General features: G+C 43.4%; 1 protein-coding gene across 4 annotated transcripts in view; it reads left to right on the top strand.

Annotated features, from left to right (window-relative positions):
* ZSWIM7 (zinc finger SWIM-type containing 7) overlaps positions 1 to 27,757 on the top strand; it is a 541,174-nt gene that overhangs the window by 269,632 nt on the left and 243,785 nt on the right. For 2 of the 4 annotated variants that reach the window (XM_069226289.1, XM_069226291.1), the window contains exon 3: positions 20,003 to 20,024. The exons of the other annotated variants lie outside the window; for them this stretch is intronic. In XM_069226289.1, coding sequence (XP_069082390.1) covers positions 20,003 to 20,024 — 22 coding nt within the window. The remainder of the gene's footprint in view (positions 1 to 20,002; positions 20,025 to 27,757) is intronic. 4 annotated transcript variants of the gene reach the window in all.

Here is a 27,757-nt window from a genome sequence, read left to right as displayed (position 1 = left end):
TATTTTTGATTTGCCAGTCACGACAAAAGTCACCAGGTCAACTGTCAGCTGTGCCTGATCAAAATCCAGTCAGTTTGTAAATACACTTGGTTCCTCAACTTGTAACCAAAACCTTGACAAGAATACTGAGTTGGCTGAAACATAATCCTTGCAGCAAGAAACATATTTGGGACTCAAAAAGGGCATAAAAAGAACAGACATGGAGAATAAACGTCCGCAGTGTTTGCAGATTTGTTAGATTTTTTAACAAGGACTACTTTATAGCCTGGAAATAGAGACCGACTTATAAAGAGATTGGGGAGGGCTAAGGAGTTCTCGAGGACATGTACATAAACCTGTTTGTTTCTGAGCTGGATAATGTAAACCTTTGTAGAGTGTCCTTCGTGTTTGCTTTAGGTCCAAAACCGCCACATCATAAACACTCCCCACTAACCCTTTTTACTCTTTCATACTAACTGCTTACTTGATCATATATCCTTTTCATCGCACATACTGTCTAATGAGTGTTAGATTCATTAGAGTTTTCCCACTTTTGACACCACTCAACTGTAATCACTTTCTCCAAAGAAGGTTTGTCTTTCATCCAAAGTACCCCCCATAATCTTGTCACTATTGCACTTTAATACAAATTGGTCCCTAATTCATTCTTCTGTAGCAGCTCTAAACTTCCACGTTTCCACCAATACCCTTAGACTATCTACATAGTCTTCTACTGTCTTTCTCCTTTTGTGCTCTCAAACCAAAGTGATAGCATTCACAAATTGTGTCAACTTGATGTAAATAATGCAGAACTTATTTCCTTTGGCATATCTCATACTTGTTGGATGATCGTGTCTCTACCAGGATTTATTTTGTTGAATTATCTTATTCTGCACTTCTGTTCCTAGAAAATTTAGCAGCAAAGAATACATCCTTTCAGCAATGAGAGTAGTTCAGAATACACTTGCATAGTTACTGGACATGTTTACTTTTACTCCAACGTATCACTGTGCAAATAAATAGAGGGATGTCACCTTTTGTATCGACATTGTTGTTCTTTGCCACCCAACAGCCTATTGGCTATTAATCTTAACATGAATATTCCTTCTTCAAATTTCACTTTACGTTTCATCTTTCTAAGAGTACCTGTACCACACATACTTTTACCTTATTCACCAAATACTCACTAGTTCTGTGGAATAAATGTGTGCCTCCTGTGTGAATTCCACAAGAAATACCAAGGCACCGGTTAATCACTTCTGTGATCATCTTTCATTTCCCACCTGGACGCAGGATATATCGTATGCTTTTAGACTGCACTTTAATGAATAATTCTCCCCTGTTCGGCTTTTGTATTTCCTCACCTTATACTCATGTCGTTTGAGCGTTGCTCTAGGTGGAGCCAGATCAGACTGCACACATTCCACTCCTTTTGCACGCCTCTCGCAGATGTTCTACAGTGACAGCTCCGTCTCCCCTCCCCGCTTCCTCTGGCAGGACACAGTGCATCTTCCATGTCACATTGCACGTCTCCTCCTGAAGAATGCGAGTTGCTGCGCGTCCTCCACAGCACTTATAAACTGCCACAGCAATGCGCCTTCTTCTGACGATGTTGTTTGATGCACAATTACAAAGGGACACCTCCTTCCAATGATGCGATGTGATGACACTGCACCTACTTGTAATGAACTGCCTAGAGCCGATTGCGCGCAGGATTGCATTCCAGTGACCTCTGCTTTCTCGAGTCTCACCATAGCAATAGGCACCATCCCTCGGAATGCACATGTTCCAGCAGAACAGTACCACCGCTCATTTTGAAGTCAACTTTTCCTTTTTTGACCAGACACCTCCTACGACGTCCAGCTCCTCCACGTAGCCTAGTGTGTTCTCCCTTAATAAGGTGTGTAATTCCATTCGGCAATCTACGTATTTTTGCTGTGTGTTGAGATGTTGTCTTTTCCCCAATCGTGATTGATGTGGTTTATTTTACAAATGTCAAGAAGACATCCAGACATAGGTGCTAATAGCAGAACTCAGTCACCAGCTACAACTCCTGCAGAAATCGAAAAATTCCACATTTAAACATCCTACGGCTGGACCTTGGGGAGCTCTCATTGAGGGGTGTGAGGTCACAACTTAAGACACACAGTGATCTACTCTTTATGAAACACAGTCATAAGTGAAAAAGGTATGTTTTCCTTTGTGAGCTTATCTCACAATTTGGCCAAGACAGAGCTGCTTTTCTTGCCATTTGGCTCTGCTAAAGAAGTTAGTAGTAGTACTTTATTGTATAGTTAATTAAAACAATTACAGTTAAAAACGACCATATGTTAAAATGTTTAAAAATGTAAAATAATGGTTAGTGCAATCAAGGAAGGCCATTACTGGAGATACGTGCCAGCGGTCCCAGCTCAGAGTAACGGTCAGTGCATTACAGAAGAGTTATATGGTCAGTACTAGCAGACCTGGCTGCAGGTGCCGGGAAGGTACGATGACAGCTTATAGTCCATATCTCCCAATGCCAGGCAACTGGCACTACTCTTTGTTGTATATTTTCTTTATTAATTGTTGTCCTTGCGTGCGATCGATTGCTTTTGGTGAGGGGGCGAAAGCTGCTGCCTGAGTATGCTAACAAATTTGCCACACCTTGCCAGGGCCCGTGGAGCGATGCTCCTAAAGCAGAAAGAGCATGCCTCCTTGCCGGTTCGTACCACAAGAGTCAGGAAGACTGGTCTGATTAGCGCAGGGCAGCAACATAACAGATGTATCTAAGATTCTTGTCAGTAAGAACATAACCTCCACCCCCTGTGATCTCCGCTGCCCGCCCAGACAGGTTGAAATCTCTTATTGGCAGTGAGAACAGTCTCATGTATGGTATCTGCCGGCGAATTTCTGCATTTATGGCTTCCAAGAAGTGCGGTTGTGGTTTCCCTGGAAGATACGAATTGTTCAGTGACCAATGGCGACTTATTTGTAGTTGATAAATCTTGCTCCATTGAGGTCTCTTTCAATTGCTGGTTAATCTTTCCTCCATATGTTAAATGGGACATCCCCTATTTGACGTGCTGTTTCTTTCATCTTGAGAGTCTTTATTGCATCTCTTACTTCGGTATAGCAGGGATTGCCCAGAGTTTCAAAGAGGAATTTTAGGTGACCTTTTAGTGATTTAGACTGTGCCCTCATGATCCTGATGTAACATTTCAACATGGAGGCTTGACGATCTAATGTTTGGGTCGCCAGCCCAGATCCAGCCTTATCCTGGACTGGTGTGTGTCGTGGTTGTTGGAAATTTTTTCTGTATAGGCTGCAGTGAATTTCTTCCAAAGTTGAATCTAGGGCTGTACTGTAAAGCTGGTAAGAAATTTGCCTTTGCTACCCTCAATATTGGCCCCGCTGTGGCACTGCTCAGCATCTGATATAGTTGGGCAGTCCCGTACATGAATGGCAGCGGCCCTTTTCTTTAAACCATTTCTCTGTGCCACTGGAGAGCTGTTTTCGCCGAACCATACGCCCAGGTCATTGTACTTCATAACTGTGTAAATTGTTTTGCTACCCAGAAACCAGGAGGTTATCCTTTTGCTCCTGTGTCTTCCAAATATTAAGGCCTTTGTTTTATCCTGGTTTTACTGGAGATCGTTGGACAGATTAGATGTATTCAGGGCGTTCAGTGCCCGCTGCAGTCCAGTTTTAGTACAGACCATGATCACTATGTCATCTGTATATTGAATTATTTGCAGCTTGATATTTCCTAATTTAAGCGGGACCAGATTGCAGGACTTCAATGTTTTTCTCCAATCAGCTGTATACAGATTGAAGAGCAATGGGGCCAAGACACAGCCCTGCTTTAGACCACAAGTTCTGATTTTTGAGTAACCGTACAAGGGCCTGTCTACACTTGGACCCATGTACCAGTATACCAACAGATTATGGCTCTAAGCAGTGTAGGGGGCATGCCCACTGCTGCAGAAGTTGTAGGGCGGTCATGGAGGTAGTGAAACTCTGTATCCAGATTATTTCCACCTGGCAGGCAGAGTGGTGCTGTTATGGGGATGCTTGGGTTGTGCAGACAGTTCAGGTCTTTAAATTAGAGTAACCCTTCTATAACAATCACCATTGTTGATTCAGATCTCCCATGAGGCGTGCCTTCTCATCAACAAGAAGAACTATGCCCTGTTTAGGAAAACTGTTATAGTTCTGACATGCTGGCATACCAGAGGTTTCTTGCTCATCCTCTTTTTGGTCAAAAAGAACAACACTCAAAATTGATTACAAGTTTTCAAGCTAAGGGAGTTCAGTAACTGGTTGGTGTATTACCACTTCAAAATGGAAGGCCTTTTGGTATTTTGTTTTACAAGAGACTTTAGTTCACAGGCCTGGCTGGCCTGAATGCATTTGAAGGACAGGCTTCTGACATTTTGTGTGGTTTATTGGAAGTCTTTACAATGACAATAGAAGGGACCAGTACAGGTATTTTTTAGCCTACAACTCAGTCTTTTACCATTCCCTTAGTGTTCAACCAAGTTTCTCTAATCTTTGATTTTAACTCTGTGAGCTACATGCAGATAATGATGGACCTGCTTCAGGAGATATGGTTATAAATCAGTTGGAAACATCATAGCTCCTCCTGAACCTTTTCTTTGATTTTCATAGGGTTGATAGTGGACACCAGCATTTCAGTGCTTAGGTGTCTCAAACATTGTTAGAAAAGTCAAGGGGGAGCATTGCTTGACACAAAAATAGTAGTGTCATTGTAGTTCCCCAGTGGTGTATAGCCAAATGTTTTCAGATATCTATTCACTGTTGAGCTTTCCACTCTTTGGGCCTCATTATGAGTTTGACAGAGGGGATTACTCCATCACAAACGTGACGGATATCCCGTCTGCCGTATTACAACTTCCGTAGGATATAAAAGAACTCGTCATACGGCCGACGGGATATCCGTCATGTTTGTGATGGAGTAATCCCCGCCGCCAAACTCATAATGAGGCCTTCTGTCTCCTTTGGATAGGATCCTTGTACTTGGAGTGCATTTGATGAAGCAGCATTATAAATGTCTGTTGTGACTCGTAAAGAGTTATTTTATCATTTTAGGGATTTGTGAACCTTTGAATGGGTCCAATGTCGGCTGTACTAATGGGTGCTTTTGAGTTGTTTCTATCTGTTTGGACAATAAACCTTCAGTACTGCAAAAGTTAGAAAACAGTCCTGGAAAAGCCAACACATTTCGCTATTATCCATCCACTTCTTCTGGTCTGCAGGGAGAATAATCACTGTACATAAGATTACATTTCACAATATTTCACTTATACAGCAACTAAAAATAATATACATTGATCATACTATAAGCCTATACAATATCCAACATATTACATCAGCTCATTAGACAGTAGCACCCCATATCAGCATATGTAATCAACTTCAATCGTAGCTCCAATAGCAACAGATAATTACGAAAATCAAATTTCAAATGTGTACAAAATATAGAAAATGTAAACAAACATACATATTGGAATTGCAAACAAACCTGTTATGACCCCAAGCAAGTCAGTATCCCAGGAAGAAATACCCAGCGGATAGTCTAAGCTTCACAAGACAAGAGATACCCTAAATCAAATGGTCTAACCACAGTTTATGAAATTTATATAACCAGTCCCCCCAGACATTTAAAGATAGTGCTAAAAATTTACACAGTTGAACTTACCATAAACGTAACCACCTTCTCATATATCTAAAAACAAAATATGATCTATGTATGTACATGAAATACATAAACATACAAAATTATCTGACTGGGTCCCATAACATGTAGATTGAAATTACAGAACAGACTGTCTAACAGAATGCTCCCCTTTTAAATTCCCAGTAAAGAAAGAGACCCACGCAGAATCTATAAATTCTATTCCATCTTACCCAGTCTTAATTAATCTCCAGTGTCCCCATCAAAATAAGACAAGAACAATTCACTCCCCTTCCAGTATTACGGTCATCATAGGCTCCAAGACCATAACGAGTTGCAACTAAATTACAATTTACTCATCAAGGTTATAATAAATACTTGCACCAAGATGTCCACCCGACAAACTACAAACTATTTTGCTATTTGAACAAGTAACTAAATTAGATCCATCACACAAACATTTAGCTGCATAGATCATAAAGAAACAAAGAAAAAACACAAGTCCTCCTGATCCAAATGGAGTCACGAAAAACATTGCGTGTCTTTACAAAACTACACAATATATTACAAAACTGGGACAGAAACTATATCATTCACATAATTATTATCCTTCAATTCCATAAGTTACTGAATTGCACAAATATTCAGCATCATAAAAAAATATAAAAACAGGAAATCCTCCAAAGTCTTCTCCTCCAGTTAAAGCCATGCACACCATCCCATGTGTAATAATCCTATTACTCCATGTAAAGCCACAAAGATAAAACGGACCCGACGGAATCCCGCACTTTATATATTGAGACCAAAGGTTAACTTCTGACCTCATTCCCTGCGGATAGATTAACCATTTTTTTAAAACTCTGAATAATAATGTAATGACCTGATTAGAAAGTCCTTGATTAGATAACATGGCCATATTTATGATAGAGGCTAACCACACCAGATTCAGTCCCCCCACCAAAAAAAAGCCCTTATCTCCACAATTACAAAATAGCTAAAACCGCAAAACGACAAAACATAAACCTATAAAACAGTGCAGCATAAGCTTAAAAGAAAATAAATAAGATGTTGAACATACCTCATGCCACACCATTAATAATTTGGAACCCCATATCCACATCTAATTATTATTGAGTAATCAATTGAGCAATTGATCAAAGCCACTGAAACCCGTCAACATCACAGATTATTGTAGTGCCCTGTCTTGAGGTTTTTTATAAATCATGGTTCCATCCAATCAGTTTTGTAGTACAAAGAGCCAACCTAAACGACATATACACGTGCAAAGAAGTTATTTGCCGATTTATACAAGACTCAAAATAACATCAAAGTTCACCGTATTTTCAGGAACAATAAAGCAAAATGAGTAAACGAAATAAACAAGGCAACAAAATGAATTTCATATTTACCTGGCTATAGCATTTTTAAATCCTGTGCCCCTCACAATTGGATACATCTAGAGATATCTATTCAGCTACCACAGGGATAGCCCCTGAGACCCGTCAACATCAAACTTCACCATAAAGGCAATACTAATTAGAAAAATGAGTCCACAAAACGAACAAAGCAGCAAATTGATTTCATGTTCACATGGCCATGGCATTTGAGCCTTGCATCCCTCACAGCTGAATACGTCAATATATATCCATTTGGCTGCAAGTACAAAGAACAAATCTAAACGACATATAAACACACAGAGGTGTTATTTATCGATATATACAAGACTGAATATAACATCAAAATTCATAATATCAGCAGTACGTTATAGCAAAATGAAAATAAACAAATGGACAAGGCAACATAATTGATTTCATGTTCACCTGGCCTTAGCAATTTCAAACCCTGCGTCCCTCGCAACTAAATATACCAAGCTATATCCATTTAGCTGCCACACAGGTAGCTTAAAATACCTGTCATCATCACAGGTAGTTTTAGTACCCAGTCACTTAGTATTTCATAAATCTTAGTGAACTGTCCATTTAAGTGCATAATGAGAAACCAAATCCAAACCGCATATGAACAAATATCGCTTTATCTATCCATATATACAAGGAACAAAGGGCCAGATGTAGTAAATTCCGAGTTTGCGTCTTGCAAATTGCAAGTCTGAGCGACTCGCAATTTGAAAGTCGCAAACCCAGATGCAGGATGGTGTCCCTGACACCATCTGCAAATCGTAAGGGGGTCGCAAAGACCCACCTCAATAATATTAATGAGATGGGTCGCAATTTGCGACCCGATTCGCAGCACTCGCAGGGATGGTGGCCTTCTGGAGACAGCAGACCACCATGTCTGTGACTGCTTTTCAATAAAGCAGTTTTTTTTTTTGTATTGCAGGCCATTTTCCTTAAAGGAAAACGAGTTGCAACACAAACGAAAAAATGAAAAGTTTGTGTTTAATTTTTTCACAGCAGGCAGTGGTCCATAGGACCACTGCCTGCTCTGAAAAAATGTTTTCAGGGCCATTCCTAAAGGGGAAGGGGTCTCATGGGGACCCCTTCCCTTTTGCGAATGGGTTAGCACCCATTTGAAATGGGAGCTAACTACGAATTGCTTTGCGACCCGCGTTCGCGGTCACAAAGCAATTCTACATTGCGATGCGAATCGCAAATAGGAAGGGGGACACCCCTTCCTATTTGCGAGTCGCATTCCCATTTTGCGAGTCGGTAACCAGGTTACCGACTTGCAAAATGGGAATGTGCATCGCGATGTGCTTTTTGCATGGCCCAAACGGCGAATTTCGCTGTTTGCGCCATGCAAAAAGCTTCGTACATCTGGCCCAAAGCTACATGCTATCATGATGTGCTACAAAGTGCCATTCATGATCAATATTCAAACCATTCTGTACAGTTTGCAACTTATAGATCCACCAAGTTTCCTTAAGATGCAGTCTATGTTCACAATCTTCCCTTCTATAGTGTTTGGGCCTACGGTCTGTGCCTCATAGTGAAATCTGACTCAAATCCCCGAGTTGATGTTTATCCATGAAATGCACTGCAAAACAAGATTTTCTATCACCATTTCATATAGCATTAAAGTGTTCTTTCTCTTTGAGTGGTCTGATGGTGGATTATCCATACTGTAGAGAGCAAACGTGTCACAATAAAATGGTGTCGACATGCATCCGCTGGAGAGTGAAAACCTGTAACAAATAAGATATCTGTCAGCAATTTTACAACACCCTCACCTATCCAAAAATACCTCACTCTATCCAAAAATGCCTCAAATATCCAAAAAATACCTCACAACTTATTATCATTGACATCCTCTGCCTGCTGAGCTCACATTGACGAAACTGAATCGGATTTCGTTCAGCCATTTAAAGTGGTTGAAAAGCTGAAAAGTTCCGTAATGCCAGATTGTGCTACTACAAGAGTTAATTAACAATAACTAGTTGCCAAGCGTGCACCATCCATAAACCATTCTTCATATGTTGTGGGGTACAAGTCTCTTTATGTTGCACCTTAAATTGCGAACCCCTTCCCTCTGGTTTTTTTTTAACAACCTTGTGAATGTATGTTTACTCCCTAAAGTCTGAAAGTGCTAGAATGAATCTCAAAAGCAAAGTACGGAGTAGCCAGTTTTATGCGTGTGCATACTTTGGGTTCCAAGTGCTGCTTTCTACATAAGCTTTTTGGGAAAGAGGAGTGGATGAAACTCTTGAAGTGTTTATTCTTTTGTCCTCTTGCTGCCAGTTCTCTTTGCCAGTTATACCATTTACTTTCTATGCTCATCCAAAATCGGAGAAAGATGAGAGTTACAGTTAGGAGCAGCAGATTGTCACAGAGTACTAACATTTTCTAAAACGAGTTCGGGCAGGAAATGCAGATGGAAGAATTGCTACCCAATTCCTTAATTCACTGATTCTGTAAAGCACTCTCGTGTGGTAATACGCCTTAATATATTGTTCTAGTTTATATATTCGTTATAGTTGTACCCATTCTATATAATTTACGATTTTCACGTGCTTCTCTTTAGTATTCTCTTGTACAATTTAATCTTCTAAATCCTTTTTTTACTTGATTGAATTGCTCCCATAGTTACATACCTTAGGTAATTCTATAATGCATGTATGCAAGGTTCTTTATCTGAATACAGTTTACTAGTTCTTTTGTTTGTTTGAGTTGTCATTGAATTTCCATAACTTCCCTAATCCCATAATGCAACTGTGCACTGCCCACGTCCCCCAGCATAATCTTTCTAGTTATTTTGTATTACTTACAATTCTTACCACATTTACATAAATTCCTTAATTGTATACAGTCCTGTCACATGATTCTCTTCCTATGTCTATTCCATTTGTATTGGTTTTCAACAATTCAGGGTGCTCCCTTTTCAAAAGAGGAGGTGCAGCTGCGAGGTGCCAGAACATCAATTTTTAGAGGCTCGTACTGCCTAAATAGGAAGCAGGTATTAAGAAAATAAAATACACGTGGCACTTCCTTCTAGCGCTTTCATTGTCCAATTCTGAGAACTCTCGGGATCAACAGGTTTCATGGCTGACAAAGGAACATGCATGGAAATCGCACCCACGAGACTGTGCTGGCTTTTAACTTAGCAACCGAGAAAAGAAGTGGGTGTGTGTGTGTTTGGGTACATAATATATACATGCAGATCCACAGGTTGTAATATGCTTTTATTTCTATTGTTGCCTGTGGGGTAGGTGTTTTGTTTCAGGTGAGTCAAGATGCCCCTCAACAATGGTACTAAATAGCATATTACTCTTTTCAAATTTACATACATGTTTTTTGCCTTGACATGTTTTCATGCATATATGTTTTACTATACGGTATTTAGCCAAAAAAACAGGATGCAGGGGGTTACATTTGTGCAGCAAGGTGAAATCGCATTGTAGAGACCCCTAGCTATTAAGAGAGTTGTTTACCACTGTAAATTAATTGTTGCATGTAATCTGTGAGTCATTTTTTCTGTACGGGGTCTTAACTTTGGCACCGTAGTAATAAGTGTGCAGAGGCTTGTTTATTAGCAGAGTTGCTCTAAATAAAATGTGTTGTTGGGCCACATTTACTTTCACTGCCATGGTATAAATATATTTCTGCCATGGCGGTCAAGGTATGGGCCAATAGCGCATTTTATTTAGAGCAACTTCACTAATAAACGCACATTCATACATTTATCACTATAGTACAAAGGTCACATTCCATGTTTATTACCAGAGTAGAGTGAACTTCACGTTAGAATAGCAGTGTTTATTGCCTCACAGATTTCTATACATCAACTCTCCTTATGGTCACAAGGCATCTTCAGTGTGATTTTACCTCACTAAACTCATTTATCCCCTTGCATCTTGTTTCTCTTTATTTTACCAAAAAACAAACATGAAAAATTGTCATGGCATAAACCATACATGCAGATTGCAATATACTGTTTATTACCATTTTTGAGTGAGTGTAAGTGCATCGAGGCCCACTCGAGACTTCGTCTGTCGTAAATCACGGCCCCTCTCCACACTCAGCAGGAGTAACCAATAGAATGTTACACTCTGCACACAAATAAACAAACGCACAAACACACACACTCTAACATTCTGAGCATGGCACTATGTTGGTGTTTACTTTAATAAAATTGAGTAATGAATCTTCTCTAGTGTGGATTAGTTTACAAAACTACAACTCTATAGCTGTTGTACAAAAATTGGGTGTGGGCGTGTTGGCCATAGTCACAATAGCCCACTGAAAGAGCAGTGGAAAGGAACAGCCAGAAAACTACAGCTCATAAAACAAGTGGCCTAAATCCAAGAAATAACAATCGTGCCAGTGTGGGATGGTCAGGATTAAACTGATGTGTAGATACAAAGATGGATGGAAAATGACAGGCATCAAAACAAGAGACTCTCCATTATGAAACCTTTAGAGGCAACATGAATGGCTTTCCATTTTTCATTTCATCTTAAATTTTGCTTCCTCGGTCTGATACACAAAAACATGCATGGTATGTCCACTCTAAACTTTCTCTCCTTATCCATTTTTATGGTTATTTCTCTTACTCTGCTTTTCCTCCCCTTTATTAAAACCCTTTTTACAAGTGACCCAAAACTGTTAAATCCATGTTCCATTTGATCGATGGAATCCTGTTGCTGCAGTCCAAAAAATGTATTTATTTTCAGGTGCCTCTTGATACTACTTTAAGTTGGGGCCACCTTCTGAATTTAAGTCTCTCCAGATTAATAGAACTGTTAAAGCAATCTGTTTGGATGAATAAGACCAAGATATAATTGTAAGAGAAAGATGTTTTTTGATGATACAGATCCGAGCGTGACCCCCCCCCTCTCCGCAGTTCACGAGTAACTGCCAGAAGATGGAACACCAGTGCTTAAACACACACCATCGAACATACCAAGCAGGGCATTCTAATTCCACAGACGAAGGAACTTTACACATAATACACTCTGTAGGTTTGCCTCGAAGTTAGGCCATAAACCGACTCCTGTACCATCGGCCCCAAAATTCTGCAACAGAGTTACATCCTTAATGCATTTTGTTCTGCCTTTTCTGTATAGTCACCCCTGATTTTTTGCTTTTTGCTGCACCTGTATTTTTGCTGGCTTTAGAACTCTGCGTGGTTTACCCCTGCTAACCAGTAGTAAAGTGCCTGGAATTACCCTTGTTGAATTGGAAAACTCCTAAATTGTATAATCTGATAAATACATCTAGTTGCAAATTCCTTACCTGGATCCGGAGATTTTTCTTGGCCAGTACCCCTGCACTCCGTTAGGTGATGTCAATCAGCTCCGCATCCCTTGTCAGCATTGTGCACATCTGTTGTGACAACAATGGTCCTATTTAGACACCACCCTGGTGCGCTGACGCCAGTTCTTTTCTTTCCGCACCAGCCTAGCGCTTATCTGAAGAAGAGCTACCCCTCAGCCATTTTTGACTGGCCTTTTTCAACGAAGATTTTTGAGTGTCTACACTCCTTGTGCGTCAAGGATGTCTTTGTGTAATACTCGGTTCAAGCCCTCCGGATCCTGTCATCGGGCAATGTCCATGACAGAGTCACACCTCTTTTGCCTGTGGCACCTGGAGCACAACCACGACCCGAAAGCGTGCTCTGAGAGCTGGGCCATGAATTTGAAGGCTTTGAGGAAGCGGTCCCTAAAGCTCCTTGCGGCTTAGCACTCAGCTCTTTGTAGGTCTCGATCTTGGTCAAGAGGAAGGTCCCGGGATCGATCGCAAAGCCCCCCTTCATCGTCACCCCACTCCAAGTCCTCTGGGTGCTCGGGTAAGTCGAGGCACAAGAAGAAGTCGAAGAAGAACAAACGTTCTTTGACTTCACCCTGTCCATTGGCCGACGAGACTAGGAAAAAGGAGCATCGTCATTATAGGCCTCCGAACTCTACACCTGGAACTGGGTTGGCTCCACGTCTCCAGAGTTTCTGAGAGCCAAAGCAACACCAGCCCAACTCAGAGCGTTTTATGAGGCATACACCTCATCTTTGGGGAGTTGAACCCTGCTGGAGCACCCTTGGGCCAGCGGGGTCGGAAAGGGCCCCCTCTGGTTCCACCGCAATGGCTTCGGTTTTGGCCCCAGGTGGCACCTATGGTTCCATTCCTAGTTCCGGGCCGGTGTTGTTTGTACCACCTTGATCTTGCTTGACACCTGTTCGGACCTCAACACTCTGACGTCACCCGTAATCCTGGGTGATGTCAACCCCATCCTCATTGCCAACTACGACACGGAGCCAGTTCCGACAGGGGCCTAGCTCCCTATGTCAGATCCTGACCCTTATTCTTATGGGTTAGGTTATGATGAGGAATGGGAGGGGTCGCTGAACCCTCTAGAATACCAGTTACAGGATCCTGTGGACTGGCATACGGACCTGGGTAAAGCCAGTGTCCTTGAAACTTCTCTTGACACTGGCATGCTTTCTCCCCCTACTCTGGCTATGGAGGAGGGAGCGTCCTATTCCATGGTGGTGTGAAAAAGGACAGAGGTCCTGGGCCTTGAGCTGCCTTCGGTGGCAATTAAGACTAACCTCCTGACATAGGTGCTTCAGCCTGGGGATTCAACCTCTGAACCCCTTTTGCCCTTTTATGAAGCCCTTAGTGATGTCCTGCTGGGTACCTGGTCCAAACCCAGCACAGGGGCTCCTGTGAACAGGACTATTGCCCACTACCATCAACCTGCTCCAACTGGCCCAGTGTTCCTGACGCAACACCTCACCCCTCAGAGCTTGGTTAACCAAGCATCCACATCCCAGCGTGCATTCCCTTCCTCACTCCCAGATAAGGTATCCAAGAGGCAGGACCAACTTGGGAAGAAGTCCAACCTTGCATTGCGGTCTGTGAACACCACATGCCTCTTGAGCCGTTACTCCTGCACGCTGTGGTATACGGTTGCGCAAGTGCTGCTACAGGTTTTGAAGGAGTCCTGGGCAGTACTCTCTGAACCTGTTGCTGATGGGAGAGATGCAGCAAAGTTCACGATCTGATGTGGACTGGACACAGTTGACTCACTGGGCAGAGCGATTGCATTGACAGGGGCCCTCAGGCGCCACACCTGGTTGAGGATGTCTGGCTTTTTCGGGGCATGTCCAAGCTGCCTTCTGGAAATGCCCTTTGATGGATCAGGGAGCCAGCCGTCTGGCCAGTCTGTCAACCCTCCCGCCCTCTCTGCAGCTGTGTCCAAACCTTCGTAGTATGACTCTTTCTTACCAGGGACCAGTTGGAGGCAGGATCTGCCATCTCCTGCTCCTCTGTCAGTCCATCACATCAGACCGTTGGGTTTGCAGATAGTCTGAAGGGGCTACTCCCTCCCTTTGGAGACTACCCCTCCATCAATGCCACCATCCTACAATCTGATGACGGAAGATCACTTGGCATTTCTCTGCAAAGAAGTTACAGCTCTCTTGGCCAAGGGAGCCATAGAGAAGGCCCCTGTGCCAGAAGTAGGTTGTGGTTGCTTTTTGCGCTACTTTCTGGTGCCCTAAAAGGGCAAGGACCTTTCCCCTATCCTAGACCTTTAGTCCCTCAATCTCTTTCTGAAGAAGGAGAAATTCAAAATGCCTCCTCTGGATCAGGTCATATATGCCCTAGACCCATGAGACTGAATGGTAGCGGCGGACTTGCAGGACGCTTACCTTTACCTTCCACTCCTGCCTGCCCACAAATGTTACTTGCGATTCATGGTACCTCAGGACCACTTCCAGTTCACAGTGCTCCCTTTTGGCCTTACCAGCGCCCCTTCATCTTTGTCAATCAGGGGTTTCAGTCTTCCCCTATTTTGATGATTGGCTGCTGAAAATGGGTTTACCGCAGGCTATCTACCATCTCCAGACTACGGCGAACCTCCTGCATTTGCTGGGGTTCACTATAAACATGCTGAAGTCACACCGGACTTCCCTCTCAGATGCTCCCTTTCATTGGAGCGGTTCTGGACACAGTACAGTTTCTGGCTTGTCCTGCTGAGCAGCAAGTCCAGGATATTCAGGCTGTGATGCAGATGTTTCAGCCTCTATCCTGGGTGTATGTGAGACTGACTGCGAGGCTGCTGGACCGAATGGCCTCCTGCATCCTGGTGGTGACACATGCCAGATGGCTTTTGTGGATTCTGCAGTGGGACCTGAAGTTTAAGTGGGCGCATTATCAGTGGAATCTCTCCGACATGGTTCAGATATCGAAGGGCACTGCACGGGACCTGCAGTGTTGGTTGATGAACCACAATTGGGTCAGATGGAGATCCCTCTCCCTTCCCCCAATCATATCTCACAGTAATGACAAATGTGTCACTCCTGGGATGGGGTGGCCACCTGGGAGAGGTAGAGATCGGAGGACTGTGGTCTCCAGCGGAATCTGGACTCCTCATAAACATGTTGGAACTCCGTGCGATCCGACTGGCATTGAAAGCCTTTCTACCGTCCATCAGGGGAAGACTAGTGCAGGTGGTCCCAGACAACACCCCTGCAACAAACAGGGGGGGTCGTGGACCCTATGTCAAGAGACTATGCGGCTCTGGACATGGCTGGAACAACATGGCATATCCCTGGTGGTTCAGCATCTGGCAGATTCCCTGAAAGCCAAAACAGGCAAACTCAGCCATCGATGTCTAGTGGATCACAAGTGGCGTCTGCATCTGGAGGTAGCACAAGGACACTTTCAGCTGTGATAAGAGCCTTGGTATAATCTGTTTCCCTCCATAGACAACACGCAATGTCAGCAGTTTTGTGCGCTGGTGTTTCCAAGGCGGCTTTTACTCACAAACACTTTTCGTCTCGAGTGGAGCTCACACCTCCTGTACACCTTTCCATCCATACCACTTCTGCCCAGGGTTCTCAAGAACATCAGGAATGACCAGGCCCAAGTCATTCTTGTGGCTCTGGAGTGGGCATCGAGAGTCTGGTATCCCGAGCTTCATAAAATGAGCTTTGATTCACCAATCAGGCTACCACTTCGGGAGGATCTTCTGTCACAGCAGCAGGGGAGGGAACTCCACCTGAATCTGTAAACTCTCTGCCTATTTGCATGGAGATTGAGTGGCTACAGTTGACAGCTTTCGACCTTCCTCCTGAAGTCTGCGATTTTACTCTCTTAGCCAGACGTTCATCACCAAAACCATATATGCCTGCAGAAAATTTGTATCATGTTTTACAGAGAAGTCTATTGACCCTCTTTCTGCTTCTCGTTCAGATGTCCTTCTTTTTATTCTTACCATTGCCCAGCAGGGCTCTGCTTTGGGTACCCTGAAGGTTTAACTTTCTGCTCTGTCTGCCTTCTTCAGGCTGCCTGGCCAACCCTTTGTATTTAAATCCCACACGCTAAATAGATTTCTGTACATATGTTTCCCCCTTCTCCTTTTATTATGCCTCATTGGGACCTTAATTTGGTCCTCACTTTCTTGATGTGTGCTCCTTTCGAGCCTCTTCAAAATTCATAATTGCCCCTCCAGCTGCTTATGATCAAAACAGCATTTCTTATGGCTATTACAACTGCCCAGAGGGTGAGGAAGCTGCAGGCTTTATCATCCGAGCCTCCCTACTTGTCGGTCTTTCCACACAAACTGGTGCTTTGCGCTAGGGCCACTTTCCTACCGAAAGTGGTAATACCATTTCATATGGGCCAGTATGTCACCCTGCCCACCTTTTACACTCCTCCACATCCCTCTAAAGAAGAAGAGACCCTACCATCTGGACCCAAAAAGAGCATTGTCGTTCTACCTTGATTGAGCAAAAGAGCCCCCGGGTGGACAAACAGTTCTTCGTGGGGTATGTGGGTGCAAGGAAAGTGAGTGGATGTGAGAGGGGCTGGGAAAACTGCTAAAATTGGCTAAAGGTGCCCAAGAAAACTATCTTTAATACAACCTGGCACCCCTGCCAAGTTTAAAAACAAAAAAGGCGGAAGCAGAGAAAGCAATGATCTGGTTTCCTACCAACAACTAAATGTATGTCTACCACTCCAATTAGAGATTTAGATTTTATGGAACTGTGTGGGTAGTCCCTATGCTACAGAACTGCTAGTCATGGTCAAAATGTTTCTTGCCTAATGCAGTCACACAGATTAGGTGGCGATTTTTCAGGAACTGTTGTTGTGCCTAACCCTCACTATAAGAGTAAAAAGAACTCTACTCCTATTGCCTATATAAGAAATAACTGAAATCTTATGTTGGAATCATAAACGTCTGAATGTGGGGACCTAATCAAACAACATAAAACGAGATAAGTTAAAGACAACACTCAATGAGCACTTGGTGGTGACCACATTTTCCACCCTCAAAAACACGTGTTTCAGGTGTTTGCGAAAATGACAAGCCACACTCATGCATGACGTGGGGTAAAGTGACCATGTGCTCATGCTCAAGCAGAGGAGGAGCATCCCCCCACAAGTTATTCTTACCCTCCTAGGTCAGGTACTTGGGCCCCTTGAGGATCGCATGGATGATGGCTACTCTTTTATCAAGACAGTCTGATAAGCATGGTTGTGAAATACATGAGAAATAATTATTTAGGAATCCTCTGATAGGTGTGCCTAAGTTACATTGAATTTATTACATCTAAAATTTATACATTACAGGAAATCCTAAAGTGTAAATTTATAACAGAGTACCAAAGTGTAAATCACATTGTCTGCTGCCCTGGGAAGCGCTATACTCCCATCATCCAGATATTGACCTTATGCAAGAAAACCAAAATATGGTACTCACTTAAATAAAGAGTGCCATGGTCAGTCTGACCTACCCCATCATCCAAGCTCCCCGGAATGGTTTGGAGCTGGGAAGTACTGGCATTTATCCCTCATGTAGGCAGGGACTAGGATATCAATGGGCACAAAAAAAGGACCAAAAATAAAGGTGAACTGAAAGGTGGCGACCATCTTAGAGTGTGTTCCCATGGAGTAGGGAAACTTCAAAAGGACTCTGAATAGGTAGATTTTCAAGAGGAAAGTGGCAGCTATCTTAGAATATATCTTCCCTTAGCCTATTGGTATGACAAAATCTGTATCTAGGATAAGGGAATGCATCTACAAATCTTGTGATATAATTGTTGTAAATCATGCCTTAACACACACAAGGAAAATTAAACTAAAAATATAAATAATAATAACCGGGGCAGTTATCATCATTTTTTAATAAATCATTGTCTTCATTTTATTTCCTTCACGAACTGGAGGTCAAAAAAAGAGGTCAACAAGTAAGGCATAAAATGACAACAATTTAGGTATGTACAAGCATGGTATTGATGGAATTTATCATGACCACTAGTACAGCTAAAACGTGGGAGGGTTTGAAGTACAATCTACTATTGACAACAATCAATTTTAAGATCACTTTTCATATGTATATACACTGCTAGTCACAAGTGTGTTCCCATATCTAGGTAGGTGCCCTACCCAATCCCCACTTTGGTCGCTCTGTTTCCCCAGACATTTTTTTTTTAATTTACTGGGGCACCACTGACTCTGGACCACTATTTCAGTGCCCATACACCAGTCCATGCCTCGTGCCCATTCCAGGAGTACTAGTATTTGAGGACTAACCCCTTTTCTGGCTATGCCTCTTTTTGCAACTTTAAGTCTAAGGTTGGTGAAAGATTTTTGGTTCCTGGATAGGTCGGATTCATGCAATATCCCAAGGAGCACATCAGACACCCTCAATGACACCCACTAATGACTCATATGCCCTATGTATGAACCCACTCCCCAAACCAAGGTGGGGCTCCCATATTGTATGGAAGAAGGTTCCTCGCTTCCAACATTTGTGTACGCGTTTGTCGTTGTTGCCTCTCCCAAACCTATACATGATTGCCCTGGTGTGGTTCACCCTGTGTAATATCTTGAGTTGAATTAGCCAGAAGCCAGCCTTAATAAAGACTTGTGTGAGAAAGCAAAGTGCCTCTTGCCACATAGAGCCCTCTTCTAACTCTTACTTGCTTACTATTTCAGTAGGCCTTTGCACCTGTTATTCATTAAAGTGGCAAATGTCAGGATATATGTTTGGGAGCTATTCGCTAGTGGTGAATTTTCTCTCAGTTCACTATCGTGCTCAATGCATGAAACAAAAATGTGTTTAAGCTGTGGATATTTGAAAGGATGAGAGTTGTGCAGTTTGTATTGTGTTGGGGGATCCACGAATGCGACCATGCGTTCATCTGCCCGACCTCGTTCAGTGTTAAAATCCCTATATTTTCCCGCCTTTGGAAGCCAGTCCGTATGGTTACCCACAGAGGTGTCATGGGTGTTAGACCCTTTGCCTATCTCAGCTCCTTATTAAGTTTAGGCCATGTTGTAGTCACTGGTGTAGTCGGTGGGGTGTTTTACGCAATACACCCCCAAACACGGCATGTGAGTAGTTCTTTGGATCCTTTTTATGCCCGTCCATCTTGAAGGCGGGCTTTTCTTCGGACACAAGGCTCAGCCAATCACTGTGATTAATTGAGGGGTTTGGTAGCACTTTCTAGTCTTGGGTAATGCTCTTCCACTTTCATATGCAGAGGTTTGAAGTATCCTAGGAGTGCCCTCACCCGATAGTAACGCTTTTGTCATGTTCTTTGCCCTTATGCAAGGGGAGGGAGGTAGGAGGGGGACTCTGGGATTGTATAAGGGGTGTTCTGCAGTATATATATTAATTAAGGTACTGTGATCGTTTTCTTATCATTCTTAGTTCTTAAATTGAGCATGTGAGTTCCCAATTTTATCTCTTTTCAGAAGAACCATCAATCTGCATATGTTTGACATATAAACAGGCACTGGCAATGTCCACAACTTTGCTTTTTTAGCGCTTTGTGTTGCCCGAGTCAAGCGTTTGTTAGGCTTCGAATGGAATAGTCAATCCTGTCTTGAGTCTTGGCCCACGAAACTAAGATTTTTTTTTTCTCTCCTCTTGTCTTTCTTGCAGTTCCAGATGAACTACTCTTAGCGTAAGTACTTTAATGTTTAATAAATATTTGTTCATATCTCTTATCAATTCAGTAAGCTCAAAAGCAAACAGGTGTAAAATGCATTTACTTATCGTGCCTATACATGTTTGGAGTTCACAATGTTTACTTTCGAAGTGTGTCCTTTCAATGCGTTATTGTGGCATTTAAATCCAGATTAGGGGTTGAGTGGAATCCCGGGGGGCGGGGGTGCTGTCTCTTTCTGCTGAATCATGAGTATGCTGGTGTTCAGGCAACCGGATTTACTGGGTGCAGGCAGAACTGGGATATTGGGAAAGGGTGCTGCATTGAAGCTTGGCCGGTTCTCTGCCCCCCACCTAACACTCAGAAAAAGTATGGGCCTTCCGCCTGCCAGCCAGCCTTCCCTCCAATTTGTTCCCTGTGCCCCTTCCTCCACCTACTGCTATACACCAGTCTTCAAATACCCCAAACCTCTTGCAAACATTTACCATCCACTCAGCAGGAGGTAAATGTGTTCCTTAAAACCCAGGGTAAAGGAAATACTATGGGTAACACTGCCCATTAAATCCGGGTTACGCAGTTACTCCCGATTCGCCCAGAATCAGTAAGTTCTTGAGCAGTGCGTTGCTAACTCTGAAGTGTGGTAGAGATTCGGGAGCAAAGCTGACGTAAGCAAAGGTCGCTTCCACCGTGGCCTGGAGTTCTGTTGCTACCTGCAGACACCTCCTGGCTAAATCTCCGACTGCCGTCTCATTGATTACTCACACTACACTAGGGAGCTCAGAATAGCAGCAAGGTGGTTTTGGGGAATGTGCAAGTAAAGTACAGAAACGCCATGGTCTGCTCAGCAGGCGGTTCCATTCTAGTCAATGTAGCTATCCTGCGCGCTCAATTTTTCTTTGCTCCCAACTGAGCGCCAGTAGTCCGGGCTGTCCCAGTTGACAAGTGCAAAGGTGCCCCAGATGCGATCTCACTGAAACTGTCATTTGATGTATTCTCATGCTCGTCCGTAATGAAACATTATATGCATCTTCCCAGGTAGTTGGAATATAAATTACATGAATTCATAGGGTGGGTCGTAGGAAGTGGGTGGAGTCTAAATTACACTGCTTAGGAAAGGTGAAAGGGTGTCTCAGCGTGGGAACACTTAAGACAAAACCCCTACTTCAGTTTCTTTCCATCTAATCAGAGTTTGCAAATGCGGTTATTTGAGGTAAAGGTTTTTGCAGCTTTTGGTTTCCAAAAATAATCCATGTGAGAAGCATATCCTTAGTTTGGACTCCAAAACGTCCCCTATTCGGACTAAAAGCAGCTCTAAGATTGAACCCAAAAGTTTCTCTCTTTTGGAGTCAAAAATATCAATTTATTTGTTCCTAAATATGTCCCTAGCACGGATTGAAAACGCCTGTGTTTTCTTGGCCTCCTTATGCACAATAGAGGTAATTGTTAGTAGGACTAGGAAGCCTGGAGGCTAAATCAGTGTCAACCCTTGGTGGGTGTTCCCTTGCATTTTCACTGCATAGTAAAGCTGTGCTACGGAAGCTTGAAATTGGTCTCTGTGGAATCGCTGTATTTTTCCCTAAGTTAGTGACTGCCAGAGCCCTTCGAAGGTAAACGAGGGGACTGTGGGAATGAATACGTCTGGGTTTAGAATCTCAGACTCTGGTGCTCTGGTGTGAGGACAAAGCAGTAACATAGGCCCTGGAGAGGTCAGGATGGGAATAGAAAAAGCAGATGGCAACATAAACATTTGGAAAACAAGCTTAAAGGAAAAAATACTTGTCATTAAAAGGGCAGAGTATTTTTGATCTAAGATGCACTAAAGTAAGCCTCATTGCAACCAATCACATAGCTCTGAAAGACATCCACTGACTAGTATGAATTACTTACATTGTTGAAGTTTATAGTCGGAGTCGGTTGTACATAGAAACAAAAAGAACTATCCACGTTTTCATCGCTCAGCCAACCTTTTGCTGTGTGTGAGTGTTGGTCTGTGCAATCTGGCAGACCGACAGTAATGTGTAATACCAGCAGGGATGTGAAATTTATTAAAATATCTACTTGTCCCTGAGGACAGGCTGCTTTGTAAATCTACTAGCCTTGTAACAAAATCCACTTGCTTCTTTGGTGCTGTGTAGTTCGATGACAAATTATGTAAGGGCTCAGGTAATAGCCTATCAGATTATGACAGGGCTAATACTATATAATATGGTTCGAATATTAGCAAATCCATTATTATGCCACCTATGCACAGATGTACATACTGAAGCTGTAGGTAGCAGTAAGCAATAGTTCCAGGGTTGGAATGCCCTTCTGTGCAAAACCTATGAACCTGCATGTTTTAGGGGTTTTCACCAGCCCTTCTCTAATCTTTTCCCATAATGAAAAAGCTTGAAAAGTTATTCCTGACAGTTGGGAATAAAATAATTGGATGGAAAATGAACTTGTAAATGCTCAGCAGATTTTCACATGAGCAAAGCTACACATACATATTTGCTTGAGCAAAATTTAGTTCACAAATTTTTTTCAAGAGTACCATTTCCTGGCCTACTTTTGTAAATTCTTGGTAATTCAGGAGTCGTAAATCTGCACTAATGGAAGGACATATACCATGGGTACAGTTTTGTGACTTCCTTTAATAATTGGGCACCTAATTAGGTCTGACATTACCCAAGACCTTTTGTTTGTATCAAAAGTCTCTCTCTCTCTCTCTCTCTTTCTATTTCTCTCTCAGTCTATTGGCTGGCTTCACTATGAGTGACAGCATTGTGCTCTTCCACAAGGAGCATATCAGCACACAAAGGAGTTTTGTTCAGTGCCAGCAACTACTGTGGGAATGTGTGCTTTTTGAGACAAAAAAATGTTTTTGCATTTTGCCAGTGTTTGTTATAATAGTGAGGGCCCGGCAGCTGCCACAACATAGTTTTACAAAAACCATATCAACACAAGACACAAATTGACAAAACGAAAAGGCTGACGGCCAATGACGAGCCTACTGGCTTTGACAATGCTTGTTTATTTTCATACAATCTTGCTGAAACTGGTTACACTGATTTTTCCATTCTGGATATATATTTTTGGAAATTCTAGCATGCATCAACACATTTTACTAAATGATGCTTCAAGAAATGGTACCTAAAATTTCATAGTTTAGCAAAAAAAAAAATGTTTCCTACTTGCATTTTTTAATGAACGTTTAGATTTTGAAAGCAAAGAATCCTCAATATTGATTTCAGGCTTCTGCAAATATTTGCATCTAATCAGAGAGCATTCTGGGAGCATTATACGTAGCCTCATATTGTTAAACTTTGCAAAAGTGTGTACACCTTTTTATGCTGGAACTACCATATGTAGTGCTCTCCGAGCTTACAACATTTCCTTAGTGAGCTCACCCTAATAATAAAGGCTTTGTATTAATGAACCATACATACAAGTTCGAACAGCATTAACAAATGGACACAAATGTTATCTTTACTGTAGGCAATGCCCTTCCCTGTTTAATAATGTGATACTGTAAACTGGCAGATAAAGGGAGTGTGCTGCAGGGAGTTGGTCCTACTTGTCCCAAGGGCAAAATAAATAGGAAAACTTGTTGTCCTTGACCCCAAACTGTATGTCCTGAGCATTGGGCTATTGGAATTCCACACCCTTGTATCAGGTCACTCTAGTTATCCACAGGGCTCACACAACTTGGCCAGTGACAGTAAGAACCCACTGCCACATGATAGGGTCTCAGCCCTGCACCAAACAAGTCTTTAAGAGAGGCAAAAAGAACTGCACACACACACAATGTGCTGTAAATGTGGTAGTATACTTTACCAATGTGGTTATCTGCCTAATGCACCCAGAGGTGTCCACCTCATTTCACGAAAGGACAGTTTAGTTCAATAGTGAACTGGATCATAACCAAACCAAGCAATGTAGCTCTTCTCTATCGCTAAAAAGTTAAGTGTATTCTCTCAAACACATTGATCTAGATAGCTAGTACAGTAAATGGCATTGAGAAAGTATAAAAGTTCTATTAACCTATATTAACAATAGGATTATACCACTGTGAGATGTTTGTGATCTGCCAGGGAACCAAGATTTCATGAGTTGAAGCAGGTCTTGAACTTGGACATATATATCTTTAGAAAATAGGCTTTTAATTTAAAAGCATGCATTCTCAGAAAATATTTAGATCCACAAGCTGAGTAGAGAAAGGAAGAAAGCCCTTGAACTGGTTCATTCTTGTTTTTCATCTTGAATGAAAAGAGAGTCCAGGTTCCTGGACTCCTGTAACACCAGTGGCCAAAAAGTACAAGTGAAGTAAGGAGGAGATGAGGAGTGGCAAGAACTGTGCCACTCTGTAGGAAGCTGGCCTGGTGTTGTTGTGAGCACCTAGGGTGTTATCACCGTATACCAGGTCCAGGTATCCCCTATTAGTGAAGTGTAGGCGGTGTCTAGGAAGTCAGGGCTCTCTAGAGGTAGCTGTGGATGAGCAGCCAAGGCTTATCTAGGAGACATGCGAAGCTTATGCAATGCAACTGTAGTCACACATCGCTTACACACATGAAAGAACCATACAGTGTTACAAAAATAAAGGTACTTTATTATGGTAACAAAAATACCAAAATATTATATAGGCCATACCCCAACTGGAGGTAAGTACACACACTATTATGTACCCAGTAGTAGACAGAGATTAGCATAAAAAGGCAATAGAGTTAAAGCAATAGACAATAGTGAAGGCCTGGGGGGGAGGGGGACCAAACCATATACTAAGTAAGTGGAATGCGAAAGTCTGGCCCCCACCCAAGGAAGTGGAATCGATAAAGTGGAGCTGGAGAAACTAGGAAACCCGCAAGGTTAGTACCAGAGTGACCCCCCAGAGACCAGGAGAAAAGAGGTAAGTATCTGGTTCTCCTCAACCCCACCAAAAGGACTCCAGAGAAGGATATTGCAAGACCCAGACAAGACTGCAAGAAACCAGAGGTGGATCCTGAAAGGAGGCCTGAAAAAGAAGGGGACCAAGTCCATTTCACTTTGGAGTGTCAGGTCGTGGCAGGAACCACTACCCACCCATCTGTGGGTGCAGGACCAGGTCGACAGTGAACGAAGATGGTCAACAGAGCAGCACTAGAGCTCCTGGAAAGTTCCTGAGTGATGCAGTCGGCGTCCCACGCCGGCTGAAGGATTGCAGTCACTGTGATGTGGAAAAACCACCAACAAGCCTTGGCAAAGGCAAATGTTGTGGATTGTGAAAAGTAGAGCTGCCTGGGACCAGCAAGGCCCAGGGGTACTCAACCCATGGAGGGAAGTCCTGGGTGACCCTCAGCAACAAGGAGAGTCAGATGAAAAGGAGGCAGCCCCCACAGACGACAAACAGGCAGCAAGCACAGGAGTCATGGTGAGGTCCATGCAACCCACTTGGAAATGTGTCCCACGTCGCTGCAGAATAACGCAGACGACTGTGTTTAGCAGGGAAAAGTGCTGGGGGCTGGAGCTACAAGGAGCCTGAAGCTCCCTTGGAGGAGATGCCAACAAGCCTTGTTAGCTGCAAGAGACGTGATGCCCGGGGGTACTGTCCTGCATGGAGAGGCTAGGACCTACCATCTCCAAAGTTGGACAGCTGGCAGAGAGGACCAATGTGACCACTCCAGGCCACCACCCGGGATGAGAGAAGATCCACACAGCCGGTCGTCGTTGCAATTGGTGCCTGCGGATGCAGGGGAGTGACTTCTTCACTCCAAGGAAGATCCTTCTGGCTTCTTGTGTAGACTGAAGACTTGGTGCCCACAGAGGAAGCACAGTCGGGGAAATGTTGCAGGTTTATGCAAGGAGGGCACCCAAGCCCTCTAACACTTATTTCCAAAGGTCGAGGGTGTTGCCTCCCTCTCCCAAAGGAAATCCTTTGTTGTGCCTTCCTGGGCTTGAGCTGGTTAAGCAGCAGGAGGGCAGAAACCTGTCTGTAGGATGGCAGCAGTGTTGGCTGCCTGGAAAAACCCTGCAAACTGGTAGGAGCAATGCTGGAGGTCCTCTAAGGAGCCCCCAGAGTGCATGGAATCATACAACCAGTACTGGCAACAGTATTGGCATATGATTCCGACATGTTTGATACCAAACATGCCCAGGTTCAGAGTTACCATTATGTAGCTGGACATAGGTCATGACCTATGTCCAGTACACGTGTAAATTGGCTCACGAAGTCCAAGAAAATGGAGCTGGAGTTTGTAGGGGCACCTCTGCTCATGCAGGGGTCTCCTCACAGACGGGTACCTGCACCCTCCCCTGTGGGCTAGGAGGGCCTACCATAGGGGGTGCCTTACAGTGACCTGGTGCCTGTGACCTGAAGTGTAAGGGTGCATGCACCTTTTCATGCAGGCTGCAATGGCAGGCCTGCAGACACATTTTACCTGGGTGGCATAATACATGCTGCAGCCCATGGGTGACCCCTGGTTTCCCTAGGTACCATATACTAGGGACTTATATGGGGGCACCAGTATGCCAAATATGGGGTGTGTGAAGTGTCAAGCAACCAATATTAGAGGGAGAGAGCACAATCACAGGGGTCCTGGTTAGCAGCATCCCAGTGAACACAGTCAAAATATAGACAGCAGGCACAAAAAATGGGGATAACCATGCCAAAAAGAGGGTACTTTCCTACGTAACCTCCCCACCACCCAAACGAGGACAATAAGGCTAACCTTGTCCAGATGAGTCTTCATTGTCTAAGTGGAAATATCTGGAGAGTCCATCTGCATTGGAGTGGTTACTCCCAGGTCTATGTTCCACTGTAGGGATATGGACCACCTGAAAAGTTTGGGATTTTCGCCTTTCATTTGATGTACCCAAAGACGGGGCTTGTGGTCTGTTTGAACAAGGAAGTGAGTGCCAAGCAAGTATAGACTCAGCTTCTTCAAAGCCCAAACCACAGCAAAGGCCTCTCTTTCTATGGCTGACCAATGCTTCTCCCTGGGGGTCAACCTTCTGCTTATAAAAGCTACAGGTTGATCCTGGCCCTCTGTATTTAGTTGCAACAGTACTGCTCCAACCCCTACCTCAGAAGCATCCCTCTGTACTATGAGTTGCTTGGAGTAGTCACAGCTTCTTAAAATAGGAGCAGAGCACACAGCTTGTTTAAGATACTCAAAAGCGTTTTGTCAGCTAGCTTTCCATAAAACATTCTTGGGCATCTTTTTGGAGGTGAGGTCATTAAGAGGGGCTGCAATGGAGCCATAGTTCTTAATGAACCTTCTGTAGTACCCAGTGAGGCCTAAAAAGGCTCTAACCTGGGTCCTTGTAGTAGGGCCAGTCCAATCCAAAATAGTTTGGATTTTGCCCTGTTGTGGCTGAATTTGGCCTCCACCTACCAGGTGGCCCAGATATACCACTTTCCCCCACCCTACCTGGCACTTAGAGGCCTGCTTTTTGCAGGGTCTCCAAAACATTCCACAGGTGGACCAGGTGATCCTCCCAGGTAGAGCTAAAGATAGCTGTATCATCAAGATAAGCTGCACTGAAGTCTTCCAGTCATTGGAGAACTGTATTCACCAGCCTTTGGAATGTGGCAGGTGCATTTTTCAAAACAAAGGGCATCACAGTGAACCAATAGTGCCCCTCTTCCCCCCCCACCCATGGTAGAAAATGCTGTTTTGGATTTAGCATTCTTTGATAACTTGATCTGCCAATAGCCAGCAGTCAGATCAAAGGTGCTCAGATACTTGGCAGATGCCAGTGTATCTGTAAGCTCACCTGCCCTAGGGATAGGCTGA

Source organism: Pleurodeles waltl, chromosome 3_1 (assembly GCF_031143425.1).
Source record: "Pleurodeles waltl isolate 20211129_DDA chromosome 3_1, aPleWal1.hap1.20221129, whole genome shotgun sequence".
NCBI classification, from domain to species: domain Eukaryota; kingdom Metazoa; phylum Chordata; class Amphibia; order Caudata; family Salamandridae; genus Pleurodeles; species Pleurodeles waltl.
This window is presented reverse-complemented; position numbering and strand designations above follow the sequence as displayed.